General features: G+C 35.2%; 2 protein-coding genes across 6 annotated transcripts; both read left to right on the forward strand.

Annotated features, from left to right (window-relative positions):
* The first annotated feature begins 504 nt into the window (after nucleotides 1-504).
* LOC125676341 (neuropeptide FF receptor 2-like) lies at nucleotides 505-2375 on the forward strand. Its single transcript, XM_048914223.2, has one exon. The coding sequence runs from the start codon at nucleotides 1052-1054 to the stop codon at nucleotides 2270-2272; it is 1221 nt and encodes a 406-aa protein (XP_048770180.1). The 5' UTR covers nucleotides 505-1051; the 3' UTR covers nucleotides 2273-2375.
* Nucleotides 2376-5801: 3426 nt separating this feature from the next.
* On the forward strand, nucleotides 5802-19261 carry LOC125677421 (proline-rich protein 5-like). 5 transcript variants are annotated; one of them, XM_048915476.2, is made up of 12 exons: nucleotides 5802-5859; nucleotides 6657-8119; nucleotides 8664-8772; nucleotides 12229-12363; nucleotides 13118-13198; nucleotides 14933-14981; nucleotides 15606-15663; nucleotides 16233-16324; nucleotides 16496-16571; nucleotides 16677-16744; nucleotides 18251-18413; nucleotides 18519-19261. In XM_048915476.2, exons 2-12 carry the CDS (start codon nucleotides 8056-8058, stop codon nucleotides 18716-18718), a joined length of 1095 nt encoding a protein of 364 aa, XP_048771433.1. In that variant the 5' UTR covers nucleotides 5802-5859; nucleotides 6657-8055; the 3' UTR covers nucleotides 18719-19261. The 5 variants fall into 5 exon arrangements, with proteins under 5 accessions (XP_048771433.1, XP_048771435.1, XP_048771436.1 ...); XM_048915478.2 differs by lacking the exon at nucleotides 5802-5859 and having other exon boundaries at nucleotides 6651-6792; XM_048915479.2 differs by lacking the exons at nucleotides 5802-5859; nucleotides 6657-8119 and adding an exon at nucleotides 8430-8577.
* Nucleotides 19262-25688: the final 6427 nt, after the last annotated feature.

Here is a 25688-nt window from a genome sequence, read left to right on the forward strand (position 1 = left end):
GTAAAATCCTGGAGCCACTGGGGACCTCAAGGCAGACCCCATACCCCCTGCCTCATAAAGTGCCCCCCCCCCCCCCCCCGTAACCGCAATTCCTTGATCCGCCCTTGTGTATAGTGTGTTAGCTGAGTGTTATATGATATTAGTATGAAAAGCCACCTGTACACACGAGGGTGTATACATGTGTATAGTAAATCAAAGTATTCCTCCCTAGCACCAAATGCCATAGAGGAAACAAAACGCCTTTACAGTTTAAACCGAAGAGCGCGAAGCACATCGAAAACAAACAAGAACACACCGCTACTAGCAGCGAAATACAGAAAGTTCTTTCAAAATCCACTGTGTATTGGCCATAGTGAGATTGTATGTCTGTATTACGAGTACGATACCGGTAGCATGACTCTGTGTTGTAATCCATGGACAAATGTTTATTGAACACGGATATACAATAACAAGTTAAGGAACACAGCATGTCGTAATATGCTTGTCCATCTGTTTATGTTCACTCAATCGGAGTCTGGCAACAACAAACAACATACGGCCAGGTCGTCCATCGCCTTCCTCCGGTGGTTTCGCTTTAGCAATGAAGTTTTCTAACTCTATCTAAGTTTGACGATATGATGGATACAGCGATAACAAGTTCAAAAACATAACGCTTGTTCAACGGTTGATTTGTGCAAATTATAGTGATCTTTCGGTGTCAGATTTTCTTCTATCGTCATCAACTTGTGAGTTTTATGCGAGATATTTGTGACGATAAATTATACGAGATGAAATTATGTGCATTGAATTATGTTTGTAGATACATTTGTCGATGAATGATAAAGATGTCAAAAGGTGTACAACGGGGGAAAACGTGAGGAGTTAACAAACCACCAGTTTTCTACAATGATACAAAATATGATAACCATGGGAGACATTACTATGTTATTAAGGGAACATCTCAACATTTCGTAATTTCATACCCGAGTTTATATGCTATACTCACGAGAGAACCACAAAACTTCGCTTATTTCGCCTGTTCTTAAAGATTGCAAGTCTCCGTGTTGTAGCAATGGAATCAATCATCTTCTTGAACAACAACCAGAATGGGGATAACTTAAATTCTACCACCGTCATACCGGAACACCATTCGAACGAGACACATGATGACGACCATATATCAGAATTCAGTGCTGAAATGTTCCAGCACCGTCTGCCGAACACGGTCATCATGGCGTTAATGATGTTTTTTGGCATCATTGGTAACTCCGTCGTATTGTATGTCTATTTTACAAAATTATCTCACGTGAACATGGAGCGCTACTTCATTCCATTTCTGGCGATTGTGGATTTAGTAGCTTGTTTGATAGGACCCAGTTTTGCTCTGATGGAGAACGTTTACTCTGTCACTTTTCCTTCGGCCGTGCTCTGTAAGACGCTGTGGTATGTTACCAGTCTTACCAGTGGAATATCAGTTTCTCTTTTATTCATCATCGCCGCGCATCGCCACCGGAAGCTCTGCTGTCCACATAAAAAACAAATGACGGTGCACCACAAACGTATGTTCATGGCGATTATGTTTATCACAGTTGCTGTGACTTTGACACCAATGATCTTCTTTGTGGATCTGCAGCACCTTAAATTTGAGCATGACAACTATCATGTCGAGGGTATCACGTGTGCTCCCCACAATCCAGAACAAAGCTTAGAAGAAAGAATTTATTTCGGGATTATGTTTGGTATGATTTCCCTCATTATCATTGCTACTGGTATCCTTTACGTATCTATAGGTAAAGTCGTGTTCGAAAGACTTCAGAAGACCAGGAAGAGTTCAATTCCAGCGAGTCCCAAATTAGTAATCACCCTCACAGACACAACCATAAAAGAAACCAGCAGAGAAACTGAACCCAGCAAAAATTCCGAAGAGTCTTCTACCCAAAATCCCGGGGGACATCGCTCTAATCCCAGAACCTATAGAAAATACAGACTGAACTTTTACATAATGTTTTTTACTATTTTTATCTGTAACACGGTGTCCTTCGTTCCGTCCATGGTGTACCTTCTCCTACATGAAAATGACATTGAGTTTTTCTTCTCGCACGACACCGCTCTTGTCAATGTCCATCTGTCGTTGCACAGACTATATGTGACTAACCACGTGTTGAACCCTTTTATATACGGGTACTTTGACCTCACATTCAGGAAAAATGTGATAGAAACTTTTCGTAACTTGTGTCGGAGGCGAAATGCACTTGATAGGAACATCCCCATTAGTGATTCTACAAGATGCTAGGTGAATTAGAGGCATATACATACATACATACATACATACATACATACACACAAGTGGTATGCATGTGGCATTTGTGTTGTTCAAAGTTATATATGCTTGTGTGTGGCTAATTTGTAATGTAATATTAAACTAGTAATTATTTTATTTTCGTCTTCATGTCACTTCTAGAAGATTACTAGTTTTACTGAATATAGAAGAATGATGTGCGTTTTGTGTGTGGTGTCCATGATATAATACCATCATAATATTGTACTCCATTCAACGAAACTGCAGGGAGGGAATAATTTGGGTCTATCTGTCCGTCTGTAGCACCTAGAACTCTTGATCATCATTCGATTTATAGAAATAACTTCACTTGAGGAATATTTGTGTTTAAAAGAAGACCTCATTTGTTGTGGTTATTTTTTTTAAAGCCAAAACGTCCAAGGTCAAGATCACCAGGCCTGGATTTCTCGAAACAATCTTAAAAGTCGAAACTTGGACTTAAGTCTGACATTATACTCAAATTTTGACTGTTCAAATAAAAGAAAACTCAAACTTAAGTTTTGCGATTTTTTCGAGAAATCCAAGCCAGGTCACATTTTGTCAGAAACGATTCGCAGATTTATTCTAATCCAAATGGTGCATTATTTGATTGTTAGCAATGAATCTTTGAAGTTAGCGATGACCCCCTAATGTTTTAGGTGAGAGGTCAAGGTCAGCGATGATATCTCAAATACTGTTTGAACTTAAGCAGTAAAACTTCACATGAAAAATCTCTGTAACTTATTGATGACCCTATTAGGTTTTAAGTCTAAGGTCAAGGTCATAGAATCACACAGGGCAAATTGTATCTTTGAGACTTAGCTATGAAAGTTTACATGAAGTCTCTACCATAAATGGATAATCCCTTATAATGTTTTCTTTTTCTAGTTCAAAAGGTCAAAGGCCTATGTCGTCGACGCAAATAAGGGAACAAAGTGGTATTCTGATGAAATCTAACAATTTTGTAATTTAGCAATGAAAATTTAGCAAAAAGAGACTTCATAAGGTGGTTTTCTTTTTCAAAAGCACAATTGAAATTCACTTTAATTGAGGGACATAATTTATGTAAATTCGGTGAATTTATGATAAATTCACCGAATTTACTTGCATTTGTTTTAATTTTCTTTCTTATATCATCACTTTCAAAAATATCCTCGATATAGTATAGTTACTTCGTACTCGCACCGCGTGGATCATTCTTCCATCTAATATTGTACTTTAGTAAGGTTTGTGTGTTTAATGGGATAAAACTGCTCAGTTAACCCCAATTGGATTGAATGTTCCCAGTGCACGAAGGGCAAAATCATGACTGAACATTTTATAAATATTGCATGCAAGTGAGGGTAATACTGGATATTGTCAACCCCAGAAAATCATATATTCGACCGTGGCGAAGCCGAGGTTGACAATAGTTTTTCGAGGGATGAAATCTCCAACGTTACCCTCGCGTGCATTCAATAGTCGTTATATTTTACTGAATGTTGAAGATTATATTACATTTAGCAAACTTTAAACGAAGTGTCGTATTTTTTTTTACGCGCATAAATTTCGCGCAGTCAGTTTTATTTAGTAATACCACCCGTTGTCAAGTAATGCTGACTATTGCACCGTTCTATGACTCGGGGGTGGTGGTGGTGGTGGTGGTGGTGGTGGTGTGTGTGTGTGTGGGGGGGGGGGGGGGGGGGGTATCCAATCTCTTATAAGTGAGAGCAAGGAACGACAACTCTGGGTAGAGATTGGGTTTTAACATTCAGATGATAATTGTATTTCAAACTTCCGCCAGAATTCGTTTGCACACAACCAAACTTCCACCAGAGCTTGTTTGTGTGCGAAGACGCAGAGAACTGTGGGTAGTATGAATTGTACTTTTCTTCAAATGTTCCTCATCCAATCAGAATCCATTAATTTGAATGACAGTTTAATATTAATTATTATCGTAAATGCACCGTTTTTCGTGGTCAACGTTGACAAATTCATGTTGTTTATAAACCAAACATATTTGTCACTTTAGAATAGCTCATTTGTTTTCACAATATGATAGAGGCGATGCTAGTTTATAAATATATATTTGATGTGCACGCAAATCAAGGCAGGGGTTTGGGGCTGTCTTGAGGTCCCCAATGGGTCCAGGACGAAGACCCTATGGAAACTCTAATAGCTGGTGAATTTTCATCTTCGCTAACCAAGTGTTTTCGGTCCACTCCGCTCCCCATAAACCCTTGGCCGATCGAGCCGTGTTTCACTAAATGTGGGCAGCTTTTAAATAGCTCGATCGGGCAAGGGTTTATGGGGAGCGGAGTGGACCGAAAACCCTTGGCTAATTTTCAGCATTTATGAAAGCTAACTTAACTTTACACAAAATATACATTTGAATGTTTCTTTTCAAATCTCGATCATGTTGTCTTCTGAAATTCTGAAATTCTAGTGAAAGGAATTGTAGTGTAAGCAAAATATGTAAACAAATTTAAGGATAATCGGGGCCATTGGAGTATGATATACCAGATTTAGATTCCTTTGTATTTTTCTGTCCTTGTTTTTCTGTTGACGGTTTATTTCTGTTTTTGAACCATGTTTATTTTTAAGACATTTTTTTTTCAAACTGGATAATTGTGAAAACATTGGTTATTTTTAAATATTAGGACACATGTGTAAATCAGGACTTAGACCTATCCGATTAAAACCTGCATATCATATCTTTATTTTTACATTTAAATCATTTAAGCTATCACACTTATTTTCTTGTCTTTTTTGTTTCTTCCAATTCCTGCGCACTTGTATACACGTATAGGTACGTATTATGTATGTGCATTTCTTTTCATATGATTATAATGAGAATTCTGAATTTTGCTCCACATCTGATCAGTTTATGTGATATGCCCATGTAAATTAGATTTAGACAAAATACGGCAGCAAATCATGATCAGATGAAATAGATGGGATAAAAAAAAAATGCGTGCATAGATTGACATCTCGAGATATGTTGATATTGCATTGAAATTGAATTTTCCATTAATTTGTATAGAGTAGAAGATGTTTTGATTAAGTGACTCAAAATTTTAAAATTAATAAAAAGATGTTTGGTGAAGTTTTCTATCACGTGGAAGTGACGCTGTTTGAACAGTATGCAATTACTCTTAATTAATTAGTTTGGAGTGAATTTGGCAGTTCTTGTGACGTGAAATGTTCAGCTCGCAACATGAAATGAACACTTTGAGCGGTTGACAAAAATATATTCACCTCTCGCTGATATTTAGAGTTCTTATCAACAAAACTCAGGTAAGCATGTTTAAGTCGAACTTTTTCAATATACGGTATGCACGGATTAATTACAGAAATCAATGAGAGCCGATAAGATGACCTTTTCATATTAGAAGAAATGTTAAGTGATGATTTCAAACAACCGTGGAATTTGTACCACAAAGAGGCATAGGTCGTCTCCGGCTCCGATAACATGTTTAACTTGTAGCAAGCTTGCCAAAGAGAGAAAACAACTGTATTTCATATTAAAGAGGAAACTTACAAGTGGCAACACCTTTGTTTACACAAGTAAACGTCGATTTCAGGTAATTATAAGAAGTATCAAATTTCATGAATGCTTTTAGAAATAGCAGGGGGAAAATCATCATTTCAAATGCGTTGAAATACTACATTAGTTTGAAGTGTGTTTTAATACAAAAGTCTGAAAGAAAATATAAGACAGTTTTTCATGTGAACAGGAACTACGGGATATTGGGTTACAGTAACGGGAGTCTGTAATCGGTGTTCTTCCCCCTAATGAAGCAAAATATTTTTTTAAATGAATTATTATTAATCAATATATTTGGAAAAATACAATGTAGTTCAAATTCTAAATCTCTGTTATTACAAAATGTTATTATTTAAAAAAGATGTAAATGAATGGACGATAAGTGACAAACGTATATGTCGATGATCACGTGACATTTCTATTCTCATGATCCTTGGTTTTATATAATGACCAGGATGCAGACAATGGAGTACAGCTATATTCCATCACAGAATCCACTGTTGTTGGCTTATAACATTTGATAAATGGATTTCACGCCCGCTATACATCTGCTTGTTATTGTTGACAATTATGAACACGTACAACAATATTATTGTACCATCGCATCCTCGTTTTAGATGGATGTGGCGATGTCTGGTATTAGGCACATTACTATAGACACCAAGCAAATCCCATTCTTAACGATGAGAACGAACTTTTTTATCCCCTGCACTGCAAAGTTGTAAACCAAGCGTTAAATATCAATGATATTGCGCGATATTAGACTTAGTATATATTGATTCATGACTACTTAAATATTCATGCATTCGGCGTGTATTCTCATCTAATTTGTAGTCTGTTAGTGACGGAGTTTGATTGGGGAAATTTTTCGAGGAAGAAGGAAGGAAAAATTGTCACAAGAGGGATCTAAAATTGTAGTCTGCATAAGGCCGTGCATGCACATGCGACAAATTACATGGCGTATGAAAAAGTAAGTTTGTGTGAATTTTGTTGTTGTTGCTTGCATGTTACTTTATTTTTTATAGTTATGTATCATAATCGTATCTCATGGCGTTTTAGATACATTGTATGATCAATCAAGCACAGTTCTGATGCAGTAGTTTACCGTTCAATGTTGACTGCAGGCCCGATATAAAACTGTGCTCTTTGTTCTCAGAAGATCACAGTAAATTTTATATGCTGTCCCGAATTTGATAAAACGTATATAAAATTACTTTAGGAAACATTTATTTGTCAGTATTGTCAACATACCGGTAACATGGATCCATGTATACATGGATGTATATTTCATTCAGAATTTATGTTGGCGAATTCCTGTATAAATGCGTTGTAGAAATATGTGTACATTTCATATGTAGATTCCATGAGCAACTTTCTTTTCCACCTTGAGTTTCAAAATTGAAATCCGTTTCGGTATATTTTTATAAGATTTGTTTATCATAAATTGCTAATAAACTTCTACTCACCGCACGTGCATCACCAATTCATACATACTCTATTTTTAGGGTTGTTTTTGAAAAAAAATATTTTTCTTGGAATAGACGACAAGATAACGAAAGTCCAACACGTCACGGGAAAGTGAAATTATAAATGTATGACATTCGGCAACCTGAAATAAACATGTTTCGGATTTAAATGAGTGTAAAAACTCAAAATATATATCTGACTGGGTAGTTCCCGGGGGACGGGGTTTATGTACCTACATGTACACATAGTATCGAGTTATTCGTCCCCGGAGGTAGCCTTTATATATACATGATATACCTACATGTACGTGTAATATAATGTTTGACGTCCCGGGGGGTAATTATATATACATAATGTGTATATAACACGTACTTGTCGAGCTCAGTATGTTTACAAGTCAATTTATTCGCGGTGATTAAAACAAACGGGTCATTTTTTTTTAAACCTCTCTAGGTAGTGTAATGGAGAAAGTTAATTAATCAATTGGCATTCAATAAATCAATTAGTCTCGGCGGTTTTTTTTTGTTTTTGTTTTTTTCTTTCTTATTCATGAAATCTCAATAATAAGAATTTACAAAATATGACTATAATAAGCGTATAAACATGAAACTGTCAAGGATTTTTTTTTTATTTTGAGATGAAAATAAATCTACATTGTACGACATAACCACAAAAACAAGACAAGCATGACGACAGTATTTATTCGTGAAATGGAAATCTTTCGTAACAATTTACTTCATCATCTCCGAGCAGAAGGAGAGGGTTGATGCCTGAAGTTTTGTCGGCGTGTCGTGACGGATATATTGAATTTTCTTTGACGAGCTTGGTTGGTGAGATTTTATTTATTATTTGACAGGCCGATACATGCATCTGGAGACTTTCACAGGCAGAAAAGATTGTCCGTTAATTCAATTGGAAATTGGGTAGCGGGCTCATTAGATTTCATATTTTTGATCAATATTTGTAAAAATAATGGAAATATAATTAAATTTTTCTAAGTTGTTAATTGGTATACTGTAATCCGCTGTAATTCAAATTTCCTTGCACCTGTATTTAAATGTGTTGCGTGATTGTCAAAAACCGAGCAAAAAATAAATCCTGCTGTCATGTGTACACCTACTGAAGCTATCAGCTGTTAGGGGGAGTCTTTAGTTAGCCTGTAAATGTCGTGTTGCATTACATAACGCTTCAGACCTCATTCACATCACCTGTAATTTTCACTTCACGCGGGTCAGCGACCTCTAGCCATGCCTCTCCGTCGGTCATTTGACTTCACGGACGAGTTCAGGTGATCATGGTCAGCAGATAACGGAAGAATGACAAAGCTTTAACTTTTTTCAGAGAATGGAATGTATTCGTGTTCTACTGTTTTAGGATGTAGTTGTCTGGGTGACTGGAAGATGAAGGACACCATTGTTGACGGTACCAAGATGTCAATGTTGCAGACCAACGGGGTAGGGGGGACGAGAGGCGCCATGAAACGGTAGGTTCAGCTGTTATTTACTCTCACCTTCTATAAATATATATATTTAAGTATGCCATAAATAGATATCATATAGCAAAAATTACGTAACTTAAATTAAGCTTGCTAAACATTTGCCGTCTGCATTTTACTAAAATTTCCCTCGCGTGACTCTGAAACCTCCGTTAAAACAGTGCATGCGTATTTCTAACAAGTAGCTAGTGAAGTTCTTAACGACCTCTTAACAACATAGAAAGACACTTTCTGTTTTACTGCTCTAGTATTATCTTGATAATACAAACATTTAGAATCAGACGCACAGGACGCGTGTTTTCTTTTATTGGTAGGCAGCTTTTTGACCCATTTGTTGTTTTAAAACCCTCGGGGGGCAAGGTACGAAACCGCTGTCATGTCCCGATCTCATTTTAACTTCACAAATCGGCTCCAATGAAGCCACATACCTGTTTGGTGTGGACATTAATTGTGGCTTTGGGTAAATGACAGTTCATTCGTGTTAAGAAAAATTTCTTTGATCCAGCAAATTCGACAAAAAATTTACACAGGTGAAAGCACTAGTAAAATGATTGCGGAGGATGTACAGTCGTGTATTTAATTAAGGGTTTAGTCACTTTATTCCACTTTGAAAACAGTAAGAAAACACGGCAAACCTGATATAACGGAGTGCAAATCTATAAAGGTACATATAATGGATTGTGCGCCGACTTAAACTCGACATTGTTTCAACGGTTTTACGAACGCACAGTCATGTGGAGGTGCGATTTCCGTCGCGTATGAAACCACTTAGCGTGAGGCATTTGATAGATATTCAACATTTATCAATATTGATTTCATTTCATTATTAATAAAGCATATATGGCAATGGTCGATGTCTGCTGTTATATCGTGTCCAGTGTTTAATTATAGAAGACGAGGGAGAAATTGAACGCTTTCTGATGGCTACGTTCGATATTAACACCTGTTACTCACTCATTACACACAGTGTACAGTCATATCACATGTCGTTATGTATTTTGCTAAAAATAAACAGTTTTATATAAATGGCAGAAAGAGTTCGAGATCTGTTTACACAGAATACTGAACCCATGAGTACATAAATAGTACACAATATGATTGCACTCGTTAGTACTATCTAAAATCCTAAAACTCTGTCACTACAAGCGTTTAGATTCATTACATATTTCAATATATACTTCATTTATTTACCCTTTTCTATTTTCTCCATTATCATAGTCCTCTATGCTAATATTTTGTTTTATTGATCCCAACCTAAACTAAATCATTTATTTATCCTTTTCTATTTTCTCCATTACAACGTGTCATGGTAATATTTTGTTTTACTGACCCCAACCTAAACTAAATCATTAATTTATCCTTTCCTATTTTCTCCATTATATGTACAACGTGTCATGTTAATAATTTGTTTTACTGATCCCAAACTAAACTAAATCATTTACGCGTAACACTCAAACACGGAGGAAAAAATGGACTTTTTTATCATATTACCTTCCGGTATTTGCATTTCCCAAGTGTAATATTAACATACATGTAACATCTTACACACGCCATCGTTAATTGTATACTAATGTGAATATTCTAATCTGTTGAAAGTATCACTTTCAGTCTCATGTTGTGCACGATCGGGTACAGGCACCTGAAGTGTATATATCGTGTATAGATCTTATGCACATGCCCCCCCCCCCCCCCCCCCCCCTTATCCAATGAAAAAATACAGAGGACCACTTATGATATACTAATATATGCACTAGTGTCTCACAAGTGGTCATCTCAAAAGCTTACAGAAAGTAGAAACTAACTATTTAAAACGACTTATGATGGTGATTGGCGAGGAAAATCACATTTTGGGATGAATTATTGGTTCTATATTATTTTGTTTTCGTTGCCTAGAGGGGGGGGGGGGGTATACATACTATCCACACTGCAGGTGCCTGTGTGATGGACTTCACACCAAAGTTTAGGCCCCCTCCCTATAGTAATCTGTCCGTCAGCTCATTTTATGACCCCGATAACTGAAGTTTCTTTGGATTGATTTAACATTTTCCTCTTATATATACATAGACAGAAGAAGACGTACCCTTTATCGGCTTTGTCTTTGCAGAGTTATGGGACTTAGAATTTTTTTCTTTAAATACCAGTACCATAATAGTATTTTCTATGGCACGCTTTCACTTCGGATTACTCGAGAAGATTTTCGTAGAATATTTATAGCTAGGTAATTCACGGTTTCTTAAAGTAACCACTCTGTCTGTCCGTCCATCCGTTAACACTTTCTATGACACGCGCTGACTTATGTTTCCTTTGGATTATTTTCATAAATTTTACGCATGATACTTGGATTAGGAAAGGGAAGGCCCCTTTCGATGTTTAAATATATGGCGGGGTCCTTTCTGACTTGTGAGTTTTCTTGTCATGACCAGTAATGCATTGGATATTGTGCTTGGCCTGGTAGTTACAAACTAGAAGGTGTGCGAGATCTCTGAGCATGCGTGATCGGGTAGTTTCCTTCTTAGTTACTGTACATTGTATCAGTAGGCGCGTATAAGTGAGTAAATATTACTGATTCAGCTAAAAATCCCCTTATCATATTACTTCTATATTATTCTGAAAGTTTGTTGATCTTTGAAGACTATTCACACCAGATATAAAAAAAAATCGAGACGGACATTGAAATTGAAAGATGAAATTTTAGATATTTAATAACAATGATTCTCTTACAAGTATCCAAAACCACAAGAAAAATAAGATTGACGCAAACTACTCTAACTTGCCGATTCGAGGATTTCTCCACGTGGGTGTTTTTCAAATCAAGGAAGTTCAACTGTATATATTTAAAACAAAACCCGATAAATCACTCAGTGCATGTGGGACGTTGACATCAAAAGATAACAGAGCGATTTGTTTATGATAATATTTACCAAGTCCTCTTTGAACAACCCTCAGAAAATTGTGATATTATAATATAATGATAGGAATATATATAACTCCTCTAATGTAATCTGTGACTTCCTGTTACGAAGACTTACGAACGTTCACTTCCGTTCCCGACACGAGTTGCACTTAGGTAGCACATCCTGTAGGGTTTATCTCGGACCCACCAGTCAATGTTTGTAAACATGATCTTTGTCCTCGTATATAAGATATGAATCACAATACAATATCTCTCATTTAATGCATAGCAGTAAGTAGATGTGTGACTATTGACAAAAATGTAAGTACTTGTAGTCTGACCGTTCAACAGTTTGTCACACATTATTTTTTTTTATAAAATCACAATTTTCGCTTAATATTTGTTTTTATTCCGTTGAATTCAATGAGATATATATAGTCTCAGATTTAGGTACATGTAATTAATAGGAAAATAATGAGGACGAAAGAAAAATTGAACTAAGAATCTAGGCATTTGTCAGCGCTAGTTGTACATTTTCATTTGAATTGTAGACATAGTCTTGCGGACATCGCCGATGCTTGGAAAGGTCTACCACTGACCGGCACAAGAAGGGGTTCGATGACGTCATGCCGGATGTCGGTTGGCAACGCACTGGACTGCGCAGCGCGGCATGAATTTCTGGAAAGGTAAATGTATTTACTTTCAGTGTTTATATATATATATATGATAGCCATTTCCTCATGAATGTGAACGATGTGAGTATGAATCTTGATAAATATAGTACAACTATTTTATCGACTGAGAATATTCAGACAGATATTAGAATGTAAATATTAGGAAATAAAATTGAAAATAAATGAGGGTATGGACAGGAACCCTTCATGAGTGATCCTTGTAAACCTAGCAATGCTTCACTTTTCATGAAGCGTTAACGGGCAAAACGTAGCAATTCATGCTCTCATGTATTTTCAAAATGAAATTATTTCTTGATTATATATATCTATCTGTGTGTGTATATTTACGAATATAGAGCACATACATAGTGCCTATCATACACTATATATACTCTTGTAAGCAGGCTTTAAACATGTGTCAGTGGGTTTTGATATGAGTAATCTTGTCAACAAATCAACTACAATGACCAGTGTGTAGATTGTTAATCATTACAATGTAAGTATCGGGATGGTTACATGTGACCTTGGTAGGGGAGTTGTTACATGAAAGAAGCCTACATGTTGTATCTGTGATGTGAAATGACCTGTCTCTGACTTTCTCAACCACTGTGAATACCGCTGTTTCCCGTTACATATAATATATATAGCAATATTGGACGTTGTTGCTCTCTAGTGAAACTTGATTCTGGATGAAATGCCACTAATTAACTCTGCATACTTATTGTAAATATAAATCCAGTGCTGAAATTTCTGGTGTAATTTTCAGCATCCAGGTAGCAATCATTCAGCTGTTTCAGAAGAAAGCCCTGCAGGAGTGTGAATTAGTACAGATTCAAGACAATGTCCGGTAAGCACTGACCAGGAAGTGTATATGTACTGTGTAGTAGAACTACTGATTCAGATGAATACTGACCAAATAGTGTGTGCGTACCGACCGGATAATGTGTGTGTACTTTGTATTAGAAATACTGATTCAGATAAATACTGACCAGATAGTGTGTGTGTGTGTGTGTGTATACTGTGTAGTAGAAATACTGTTACTAAGAACTGTGTCAGCAGACTTCTTAATGTCTATTTAAAAGTCAAATAGGCAGCTAACTCTCTAAGTTCGATAATTATAAAGTTGGTGATGATTTATATTTCAAAATCGCACTAAAAGAATAATTTTAGAATGAAATACCACTTCACAGGAACCTCGTTTTATAAAAACCAGTGTATGACAATTCGATAAATATAATAGAATCGTTGTAAATAATTCCTTTTATGTTTCATCTTCAAACATTAAACATTCGATTTTTGAAACATATATACGCTATATTTAATTCATAACACATCTAATGGCTGCTGCCAGACATTCGATCAGGTGCATAATGATTTGTTATAAAATTTGATAGACAGCCGCTGTCATTGTACAATCTGTTCATAAAGGAGTTTGTGCAATCTAACAATTTACATACCTTTAGTATCTTAAAATGGAAAACCACACACAAAAACCGCTCACTGACCTCATTTAAAATGATTTATTTAAGTAAAAACCACTGTGTCAGGCAGAGTCGTTTATTAAATGATACTAAACAAACAACTTCGTCTGCGTATTTATTTTAATATATTACATACATGTTAGCAATATAAGGCGATTTTGAACGGAGATTTATAATCTGTGTCCACAATATTGCAGTCAGTGTATGACGATATACCTTTCCTATGGATGAGCTACGGATTAACGTCAGTAATGAAAATATCATTTATCTAATTAGACATGTAAAACTTAAACGGTACCAATTTTGACAAATAATGTGTCATCAGTGATGCTCAAGCTGAAATAGTTGGAAATCGGAAATAACAATAAACTTGTAAGAACTAAAAGAAACAGAGTGCCAAAGACTGGAGTCAAATTCGTCTAAGGATTAAAGCTATGCATGAGGGACATAATCCTTAATTTTGAAATGAATTTCTAAATTTTATCACAGCAATTAAATATACTCCCGTATTTTCAAGCTAGTAACGAAGTACTTAGCTACTGGGCTGTAGAGACCTTCGGGGACTAACAGTCCACCATCATGTATTTATAATATTTTAAAACACAGATTACATAAGTTAAGAAAAAAAAATCCACGATCAGCGTCAAACGTGGAACTTGTTTTGAATGGTCATTAAAACGACCCTCTAGAAATTGTACTCACATTACCAGAGTAACACAGATACTGACTGGCAGTAAATGATCAATTACTATTACTCATGAAATGTATGAATCATCGTATTTTTCCACTCATCCAAAAGTATAACGATACAAATATTTTTTTATTGTAATATAATTTTCTCGGCGGTTAGAAAAAGTCCTCAGTATCCCTTGCTTGTCCTAAGAGGCGACTAAATGTGGCGGTCATTTGGACGAGAACGTAAAAACTGAGGCCCCGTGTCACAGCAGGTGTGGCATAATAACCCCCACCCCCCACCCTCTCAAATGCTGTAAGCTATGAGTGAAAAATTCTTAACCGGGACGCAAGTATACATGTATATATAACCTACCAACCTCGGAGATTTTCATGGATGACTGTTTTCATTACTTTATCTATTTTAGGAATTTGGTGGATTCCGAGGCAGGCCCTCTTATATATGATTTCTTCAAGGTAAACCAGACAGACTCATGCATTTTTAATTATCATTTCACGTTTTGCTTGTCAAGTTCCAAAAACTCACGTTTTTGAAGTGTTCTGCAGAAATTGTTTCCTGATATGGCTTGCATTTGAGGGATATATTGATCCAGTGTTTGTATTTGAAGCCGATTGTTGATTACTACAAACTGTATGTGCATGTAGGCAAAAAGAAATGTAGCCAAGTTGAAGATGTGAATTAAGGAAATGGATGGTGTACTGTTATCAGATTCTAGACTGCAGTCGGTTGGGTTTTTTTTTTTTTTTGTACTCTAGATTATCGCCCTGTCCTGAAGTTCAAAACGATCTTGTAATGGTTTACATGTACATGTAAATGGTGGATATTTTTTAATGATTGCTTATGAAGGACGAATATCCCAAGGAACTTGCTTTCTAGTATCAAATTATGCAAAATCCCATCAGAATAATTCAAATTATGAACACTCCCAAAAAAATCATAATCTTAACTGTCTCGTGTGGGTCTTTTTCAAATATACCGTCTCTACTAGATCACGGACGATGTCGGCACGCGGATTTTGAAGCTTTAGGCAAAGTACTTATATTTGATCCTAATATGATGTAAATGATTTTTGTTTGTAGGATAAATTATTGAAGAAAGGGATGGTGATACTCCGTGAGTTTATGAAGAATGACCTAGGTATGATTAACTTTACGTTGTAGATAGATAACTCCCTAGTTTTGTATTACTTGTAGGAGTTATGAGATTGATCACTGTTCATTATCGTCACCTTTCACAAGTACACATCGTTAACTTGTACTGTAAATTTCTGTTCATCTTAACTGAGTTTTGTATTAACTTGTATTCTCTATGTATTGATTTATGTTGTTAACCTGTATTTTGAATTTCTGAAATGATTTTGGCGTTGTTGCTTCTGAACTAATTAAAGTATGGTTAACTTGTACTGTAAATTATTGTGGTATCGATTTATGTGTAATTAACTTGTACTGTAAATTTCCGTATTTCGGAACTGATCTTAGTATTGTTGTCTTGTATTGTAAATTAGGATGTTCCTCGGAACTAATCTTATTATGATTAATGTGTGCAGTAAATTTCTGTGGAATTTATGTGGTAAACCTGTACTGCATTGGTTTATATATGATTAACTTACATTATAAATCTTTTAATGGTTGTACATGACTTTGTGGATGAAAATTAGATTTTTATCAAAATATTGGATTAACCTCTCTAACTCTATCTCTGTACAGGTTTGGTGCTCCTGAAGAAAATGAGCGACCAGTGGAACTACTTTTATACACAAATCCTTCCTACGCTGCAGGCAATGTTGTACCCACTGCCAGTAAGTCTTAAAGATAACGGCCTCATCCATTGTCAGTGTATTGATTCAGTCTGCTGACTTTGTTAAGAAGTTTGTTTTCTAGACATGAAATTCAATATGCTCTCTATCTGCGCTTTCCCCAACACTAATTCCTTGTCATTAAAAAAAAATATGCGTCTTGTTAATTCGTAGAATAAAGATGTCTCAATACGAAAGATCACAATGCTGGAATTCAGGGACGTGGTAGTTTTAAAAGTAGGGATCGAAGGTTAGACAATGTTTTATTTCTATGTTTGATTTCACAAGTACAGATGAAGTACTAGTACGTGAATTTCTATGGTATGGTGAATTTTGTGGTTTTTTCTGGTTTCAGACACCCTCAACTCGGTATCTAGGGACGATGTCCCCACGCAGATCATCCAAATGTTTCTAGTTCTTCAGGTAATCAAAGCTGTAGTGTTATTCATATGTAAAATTTCATACATAATATACCTCTTTATCAATCAATTTGAGACCATAAAAACTGAGGTCCCGTGTCACACAGCAGGTGTGGCACGATAAAAAAAAAATCACTCCATGCTCAAGGGCCGTATGCGCCGAGCATAGGCCTGAATTATGCACCCCTTCACCTGCAGTAATGATGTCTCCACATGAGTGAAAAATTCTTGAGTGGGACGTTAAACAATATACAATTAATCAGAGAAACAGCTAGAGTTCAAATGGACACGGGACGAACGTACACTAGATGTACTGCGGAGTACATGTACTTTACAGAGGATCTACTGGGAACCAGTTTAGCAGGAAAAGACTCATTCTTTGCTTTTTTTTTTTTTTTTTTTTTGCTTTTTTTTTTGGTCCCGAATTGAGAAAGACATTTACTTGGCATAAAACTTGTTTTTCTACAAATCTAAATGTTTGATATCACATTACGTAAACAAGCGTTCAATAAAGAGTATTGTGAAACCAATGGTTACCAAGTATTTCAGTTCTTCGTCGAAATCGTTCCAGCTCTGAAAGAAATATAATTATAGTGATTTGTTTCGTTGAAGGATGATTTTGTTACTAAGCATCGACATGAGAAAAAAAGCCCGATTGCTCCAAACTGTGTACTTATCTGATTAATCTGCAATCTTGTCTGAAGAATGTTCGTCTACTTTGGGAAAGAAAAGTTTTGATAATAGTCTAATTTAGGGAAAGGAAATGAGAGAAATGAACGAGCCATCGATTTCGTGTCTGTTTCCATGTATCGCTTATATTTGATGGGTACTCCAGGATTAACGCCTGTCGTATGGAAATGAAGTGTCATTGCGTCATAGTGTTAAATGCCCATAACAAATATCGTCTGCAGAAAAGTCATGTACGTTTTTATAATTCGGATTTGAAAAACTCGGCGTGCGGCTTTAATGCAGATATCATCAGTAATTTGAAATCTGTCAAAAATAAAACAGAAAAAGACTACGTTATTCAGATTATTCAATACGTATGAGAGGAGCTGATGTTCACAGCATTTGAAATTGCATGGGTACTTTTTGATTGCTCTTCCTGATACAGTGTATATTGATAATAACCACTAAAATTGGCAAATAGAACAGAGGCACTAAACAGTTACGGTACGCCTTTTAATTGAATAAACACGAAACAGACTAGTATAACACCATCTAATGAACCACTGCCAGTGTCATTATTTCAGGACTTAGTTATCAAGCTACATTATAATTAACCACTGCCAGTGTCATTATTTCAGGACTTAAGTTATCAAGCTACATTATAATTAACCACTGTCAGTGTCATTATTTCAGGACTAAGTTATCAACTTATCAAGCTACATTATAATTAACCACTGCCAGTGTCATTATTTCAGGACTTAGTTATCAAGCTACATTATAATTAACCACAGCCAGTATCATTATTTCATGATTTAGTTATCAAGCTACATTATATTTTCAGGGCATACATGATGGATTCCCGCCAAGTGAGAACTACGCTCGATTGGAACGACTTGCTGCGAAAGTAATTAACCCGTACTTGGGGTTCTTCGGTTTCTATGAAGGTTCGTCTAAACCTACGATAGAATCGTCCCTTAAACCAACTACAAAAATCAAACACTCAGGTACTGTTTTACATTTATTCACGCAATGTCATTTGAAAGTAATTACTTTTATTAGTAATACTACACGTAATTTAAAAAATACTGATATCTAAAGTCAATTTGTAGAGAAAACAGAGGCCTATGAAGGCGATATAAAGACAACCCGTCCCAAATCTACAAATCCTCTTTTCATAAAATCGTTGCATCATCATCGTCATGGAAATGGACATATATTCAGTCACATTCTTGAACCAGTGGTAGAACAAGACACTGTCCGGAGACACAGTATAGACACATCTCCAAGACTGTCCAGTGTCCATTCCTGATACAGAATGTGTCTTAGGTATCAATGGAACCCCGTGTTGAATGAGTGTTCAGTGAATAAATGTCTCACAACACTGTGAAGGATGTAATTCAGTCCAGAGATATGAAGACTGAGTGTCTAGTGTTTATACCATACAGGAAAAACTGACAGATATCGCTGAAACGTGTTCATTATAAATACGGAAATAGAAAACAACGAAAAGACATTTCTACAAAGAAGGATAGACGACCTGGATAATGATGGTTGTTCGTATTGCCATGGACACGTGACCCCGTATTGATTCTCCTGAGAACAGATTGATATTGTATTTTGATGTACATGTATCCATGCATGTTTGTTACTAATGATGTTATAAATTTCTGGCTTTTTACACCAAATTATGGCACCGGTTCAATTTCCATCATTCGTCTCATTATTTTCTTAACATTTTATAAAATGTAATAGGAGGTATTTCATTTCCTGTTTGTCGTTGGTTGAAATAAACATGAAGATGCAGATGATACATTTATAGAGTTAACATCTCATCTGATACTTTGTTCTTAAAGGGTTTTTTAAGTTTTGTTGCACTGCGATGTAATATGTCATTTTGACTTCAAGAGGCATGGACACGGTTTAGACACGGATATTGTTTACATAACAAAGGGTCACGAGGTCTGTGTCTCTTTTTTAATTCGACAACTGACATTCAAATTTTTCGTTGACCATAAGAAATACTTTAGTTATACATGTATATTGTAAAAAATAAAATTTGAAAATTTTAAGTTAAACTGTGCCCCTTTGAATTAAGACTTAGTTTAGTGCAAGATAAGGTTTGAAAAAAGTACCACACTCCCCTCACTTTACACATTCTACAGCAAGGGATAGATAAAACCAATACTGCATGTAACGCCAGGAGGACGATGGTGTTTTGCCTTTCCATATATAGCAAGGTTGACAATGGCCGATATTGAATACGCTTGCGTTACAATAAGGTTCCTCATTAGAGGACACCATTATGATATGTTCCCGGATAAATTCCCAAATGGCATCGAACCAGTTCAGCTACTATTTGAAACAAAATAGTGAACATTATTAGCTCATCTGAGTTGAAAGTGAGCTTTTCTAATTACCTGTCTGTCTGTTCGTAAACTGTTTTTATTTTCATCTTTTTTTTCTAGAACCACTGGGTCAATTTTAATCAGACTTGGCTCACATCATCCTTGGGTAAAGAGGACTCAAGAGTGTTCAAATCAAATGTCATGCTCAAATTTTCAAGTTTGTTCAATTCAGGGGTCCTGAGAGTAGGGTGGGACCACAATAGGAGATCAAAGTTTTATATTAGAATATACAGAAAATTAATTGAAACAAATTCTTTTCAGCGCCACACTAAATCTTATTATGCAATGTTTCTAAGTTGTGGTGATTCAAGTTTTTTCTTCTTGAAGTTATTAACCCGGGGGTTAGGATGGATAGAATGTAACATACAGGAAAGAAATCTTTTTAAAAGTCGTCTTTTCCAAGCCTGGATTTCTTGAAATAAACTTAAGTCTTTTCTGAGATTCTACTTTAAGTTAGACTGCTCAAATAAAAGAAAACTCTAACTTAAACAGCACAAGGTCATATCAGTCATATTGGTGTTGAGGTATCCTCGTGTTGTGTAATTTAAGTTCGGTTATGTCGTGAACCTTTGGGGCACATAATGGCGTGATTCACTGAGGTTTCATTTTAATAATTCTTCGTCATTACATATGATTTTGATTATTCTTTAAACAAAAAAGATAATTCCAACAGTCAGGACGATGCATACACAAGTCAAAGTTCATGGAATTACATGTACGATTGAAACACAAGTAACAAGCAAACGGTAAGTAATACGCCCGTGAAAATGTTTACATAGGATGTTTTTCTTACGCCATACTTTGTAGACATTTGCTTAGGTAGTATCAGGCAGTGTCATACTTTCTTTGCATCATATGAATAAAGGCTCTTAGCTTAAAACTGTGACAGGAGGTAGATAGACAAACCAAGAGTTCTCTGTGTACAATATTTCCCCATTTGACCAAGTTTAACAACTTCACAGTATTCAAAACGTCAAAGAAAATTAAAAGATTGTTGAAAATCAAAATCCTTGCAATATGCACATCTTAATATTTCCTCAAAATGGAATAAGTTCAACAACTTGTAATTTTCTTTTAAAATCAAGAAAATCAAAATCCTTGCCACATGCACATCTTCCATACCCATACAAATACTCTGTAAATTAAGGTCTTTACTTGAAAACTTTGGAAGGAAAAATAAAAGACAAATCATGTACTCTTTTATGTAATATTTCCTGAAAACTGACTAAATTCAACAACCTGCAATTTTCTTAAGAATTAAAGAAAATCGGAATCCTTTCCAAACACACATCTTCCATACTCATACAAATACTATGTAAAATAAGGTCCTCACCGTGGAAGGAAAAACAGACAAATTATGTACTCTCTGTGCAGTAATTCCTCAAAACTGACAAAGCTCAACAACCTGTAATTTTCTAAAGAGAATTTTTTTTTTTTAGGAAAATCAAATTCTTTACCACATGCACACCTTCAATATCCATATAAACACTCCGTTAAAAAAGGGGGGGTTCTCACTTGAAAACTGTGGGAGGAGTTCACCGAACAAATGATGTACTCTCTTTGTGATATTTCCTCAAAACGGACTAAATTCAACAACCTGTATTTTTTTTATCGAAGAAAATCAAAATCCTTGCCACTTGCACATCTTCATTATCCATACAAATACTCTGTAAAACAAGATGGTCCTCACTTGAAAATTGTGGGAAGAGTTCGCCGAACAAATTATGTACCCCACTACAACAATTTTCAAATAAAGAGGCACAGCTCCTGCAACAGATTTATTCGACCACAAGCGATGCAATTGCCTGTGGGCCTGGATAACCTTTTAAAAAAATGCAATTTCTTTAAGGAACCTATGAATCCCTGATCTATAAGGTAATCTATACTGAGGGAAAAGAAAATCCGTACAACCCGGGGTAATTGTATTTGATTGGACCTGTTCAACAAATTTCCTAGGTAACCAAATAAATTGATCACCAGATGCAACCATGCCAATTTTGCAAACGATGTTTTAACATGTAAGAGTTACCCCGCTTGATACACATATAAATGTTCTATAGGATATAAATTCTATGCCCATGTGATTTATTTCATTGAATGTGTGATAATAATACTTAGAAATTTCAAATTTTATTTATTTACTTTATCTACATTTTGTTATTTGCATGTATTTGAAGTGATAACAGTGCGATATTTAACTTCAGACACGACAAAGTCCGGACGTTCAGCTACCCTTCATGATAAACATTTTGAGAAAAATCAAAGTGCATGACAGAATTAGCAGTTATAAGGCAAAACGAGCCACTCTTCAAGTAAGCTAATTTACTGAATCTTTATTTAATGCAGTATAAGTTTAGATGGATTGGAAGATGATAATATGATTAGTCTGGAAATCAGTATATATCTCATATCATGTAGTCTGCTTCATTATACATTTTTATGTAAGATGACAAAAGAAGAGGTTTTGATAAGACCGACTTTTGGCCCATGGTAAACCAGAAACTTGTCTCATTAGTAATATTCAAAAATATCTCCTTTATCATATTTTATATATTAAAATAAAGCAAATTTTCATAATTAACGTAAAGTCACGTGATTAAGGGGTATCTAAGGGGCCTGTCTAAAACCACATCAGATAATTACATGCATGGCGATTAATTGTATGTTACATGTACTTGTATTGAACATTCTAAATATGTTGCCTAATATAAAACGGTAAAACGTTTTGTGTTTTTGGTTGTTTCTTTTTTTTTTCTTTTTCTTTTCTTTTCTTTTAAAGACTAAGAATAAAATAAAAGTAGTGCAATTTTTTTCTTCATATTTCAAAGGATTTTTTTAAAATGACCAGACGAATTATACGAAAAGTGTGTTTACGCTGTCCTGTAAAATTCATACTAGAATACATGATAACCATTCTTTGAACCAATGTTTATTTTTCCAAAAGAGAGACCAATAGACCTGATGGTTAATATCTCTGTTATTTGCTAAACAATTGAATATTGAACCCAAGGGCAATGACTCTGTTTTCATTAAATCATTTATCAAGTCCATTATGCGATATATTTCCTTTACTTTACACAAACATTTTGTATATTGTTTCAGTTTCATGAAATTGTTATGGCATACTACTATTATATCGTTTCAGCCTTCTGATAATGCTGTTTAAAGAAAATTGCAATTTTCTGACGTTGATACAGGTACATGTGTGCTAATTGATAAACAATTATTGATACCGCAAAATACTTCTTTCATAATTTTATTTGATACTAAGAAATATAATTTGAAGAATCAACAATTAAATATAACATTGAACCTATTATTTTAGAGGAGTAGAATTAGCTTAAGTACGTACTGCATTTTCTAAAAACTTTGGCGAAGTGCAAAACAAAATTTATATGAAACAAAATCAACTGATGACTATGCTTCCATTCATTTTGGTAGCTGAAAGAAGTCATTAGTGACCTTTGACCCTACCATGAACTATTTTGAAATTGTGTTCTACATTTTCATAAAATACAACTTTGTTACAGTGTAAACAACGTGCTCAACCTTTTCTAGACATGCATTTTATAATAAATTGAATTTTTGTACGACATATAATCGCAAAATTAACAGACTCATTAATATTTGAATATGTGTTGCTTTGGGTACTTCAAATATAATGTTTCTGTGTATATAAGTTATATCAAAGTATGATTTTCGTACTGAATGCAACACGAAGTGAAACAGAAGGCCGAACAACAAACCCTCCAGTATTTTCCCTTATACTTGATATTAGATTCGTTGAGCTATCTTGTATTGCAAAGTTATCTTAATTAAATAGGAATTTGTACACAATTACTTGATTTAATGAATTTTGATGAATTGATACGCAACTAGTGGGGATATGAAATATTCAGGAGAAATCTTGTCAGGTTCCTTTCCTTTTGATCCAATTATTTTTGGTAGAAAAAATTCAAAATCTTGGTTTCCATGGCAAAAATGTCTTGATTTTTCTTCAGAAGCTTATTTTTCAGAATATCACAGCATATAGACACCTATAGTGTATCGAAAGAAATTTTCATGCAATGCTGATTCATTCTGAGACACTATTTTTGATTTAAAAAAAAAAATATTTCTAATTTTGTTTTTGTTGATATAATACAAGGGATACATGCACAGAGGTTAAGCCTGTTTTGGGTCCGAACTCTGTGATACCATAACTATCAATAAATATATCTATATTTATGGTATCACAGAGTTCGGGCCCAACACGGGTTTAGCTCCTGTGGATACATGTACATGTATAAATGTTGTAATTTACTTCAGAGTATTCTGCGCTTTTCTGCAATGATTAAATATTTCAGCATTATCATAGGGAATGTTTGACAAATCCCTTTTTGTTGTTGTAGAAAGGATACGCATGTACATTGAGATCCATTCACAAACTTTAATAGAAATGATGTTGTTCATGATCAATTGGATGTGTTCAAAGTTAGAAATTCATGTAGGCTTTGAATAGTACAGTTCAGTGGCGGATCCAGGATTTGTTGAAACGGGGACCCAATAGCCTAGGGATGTAGGGGCTCCAGGGGTTTGATGCTTTATTAGGTTATTTACGTGGGCTATTTTAGCTTTACGTTATACATACATGTAATAAAATCAATAAATAGCAACAGATAAATGATTTATTTGATGGTATGTTTAATGTTATCGTCGCAGACCACGCTCATTGTCTCTGTTCACACTATGTCATAGTCGTGGCTGTATGATTAAGAAAACCCCCGACTTTGTGAATATTCATGTTCATAAATCAACCAGCTCCCATATTTTGTTGTGGTTTTTTTTCCCCCATTCATTTATTTTGGATGAAAAGAAAAAAAAAAACATTCGAAGATTGACTCGTAGCGGAATAATCCGACGATTGCCGATTGGGAAAACTGACACAATAGCCAACTGAATCAAAATAAGTCTTGATACAGGATTTGCAAGCATGGTCCCTGTTCTTAAGGTGGATTTCCTTTAATGTATAGCTATATACTTGATTTGTTTGTCAAATAGTGATCTTTTAGCTTTTTTGTCAGTTATTATTTGTAGACAAACGCTACAAGTTTTACCTGTGCGTGCATGCAACCATTAAAATATCGAAATCTGTTTTCGTGACTGTGATTGGTCAATATAGTGGGGCAGATTATGTCAAAAATATGTACAAATCTTGCACTTAATGATGCAAGTATGAAGTTTGGCATGCATACTCCTCAGACATCATTCAGAATGATGATTCTTTCCAGAAAGAACGTTAGCCACCTGAAAAATTTAATATGGCGGCCATTTTTCAAGATGGCGTCTGAGTTATCAACAAATTAAAATTTCTGATGATGAAAGCTCTGTTAACAGTTTGTGTCTCGATTCAACAGCATATTTCCAATTATAAATGCATATATGTGGTTCTTAATCATGCATGAATTGGAAAATGTGTGCTTTTGGAACATTCAATAGGTTTTATTACCTATTTATGTGTCAGTTAGAGGAATTTGAAGTTCGTATTTTGGAATCTTCTGTATTATGCTTTTACGTCCTTGTTTCGTTCCTTGTTATTGAGGATTTATCTTCTGTAAGTCTTTTTTGTACCTATCTAAGGATTAAAAAATATTAATGGTATTCAACAATAATGTCATGGCACAACCAGGACACTTTGGTGACATCACTACTGTGAAACTCAGCATGGGGTTCAATACCAGCTATACCAAAAGTTTTGTTGTATAGTGTTCCAAATACTATCCCACTAGCCCCAAAAGCAATTGTTTTGTTTTATGGTCGATAGTAGCGCCTGAATAGACAGGATGTGCCAGCGCGGGAAAGCCGAGTCAAGGGTAATGGAGCATTTGTTATCCG

The sequence above is a fragment of the Ostrea edulis genome, chromosome 3 (genome assembly GCF_947568905.1).
Source record: "Ostrea edulis chromosome 3, xbOstEdul1.1, whole genome shotgun sequence".
NCBI classification, from domain to species: domain Eukaryota; kingdom Metazoa; phylum Mollusca; class Bivalvia; order Ostreida; family Ostreidae; genus Ostrea; species Ostrea edulis.

Coding starts and splice junctions, on each gene's coding strand:
- LOC125676341 (XM_048914223.2), top strand. CDS start 1,052: ATGGAATCAATCATCTTCTTGAACAACAACCAGAATGGGGATAACTTA.
- LOC125677421 (XM_048915476.2), top strand. CDS start 8,056: ATGCCTGAAGTTTTGTCGGCGTGTCGTGACGGATATATTGAATTTTCT. Junction 8,120..8,663: donor TTCTTTGACGAGCTTGGTTG/GTGAGATTTTAT, acceptor CTACTGTTTTAG/GATGTAGTTGTCTGGGTGAC. Junction 13,199..14,932: donor CAGATTCAAGACAATGTCCG/GTAAGCACTGAC, acceptor TATCTATTTTAG/GAATTTGGTGGATTCCGAGG.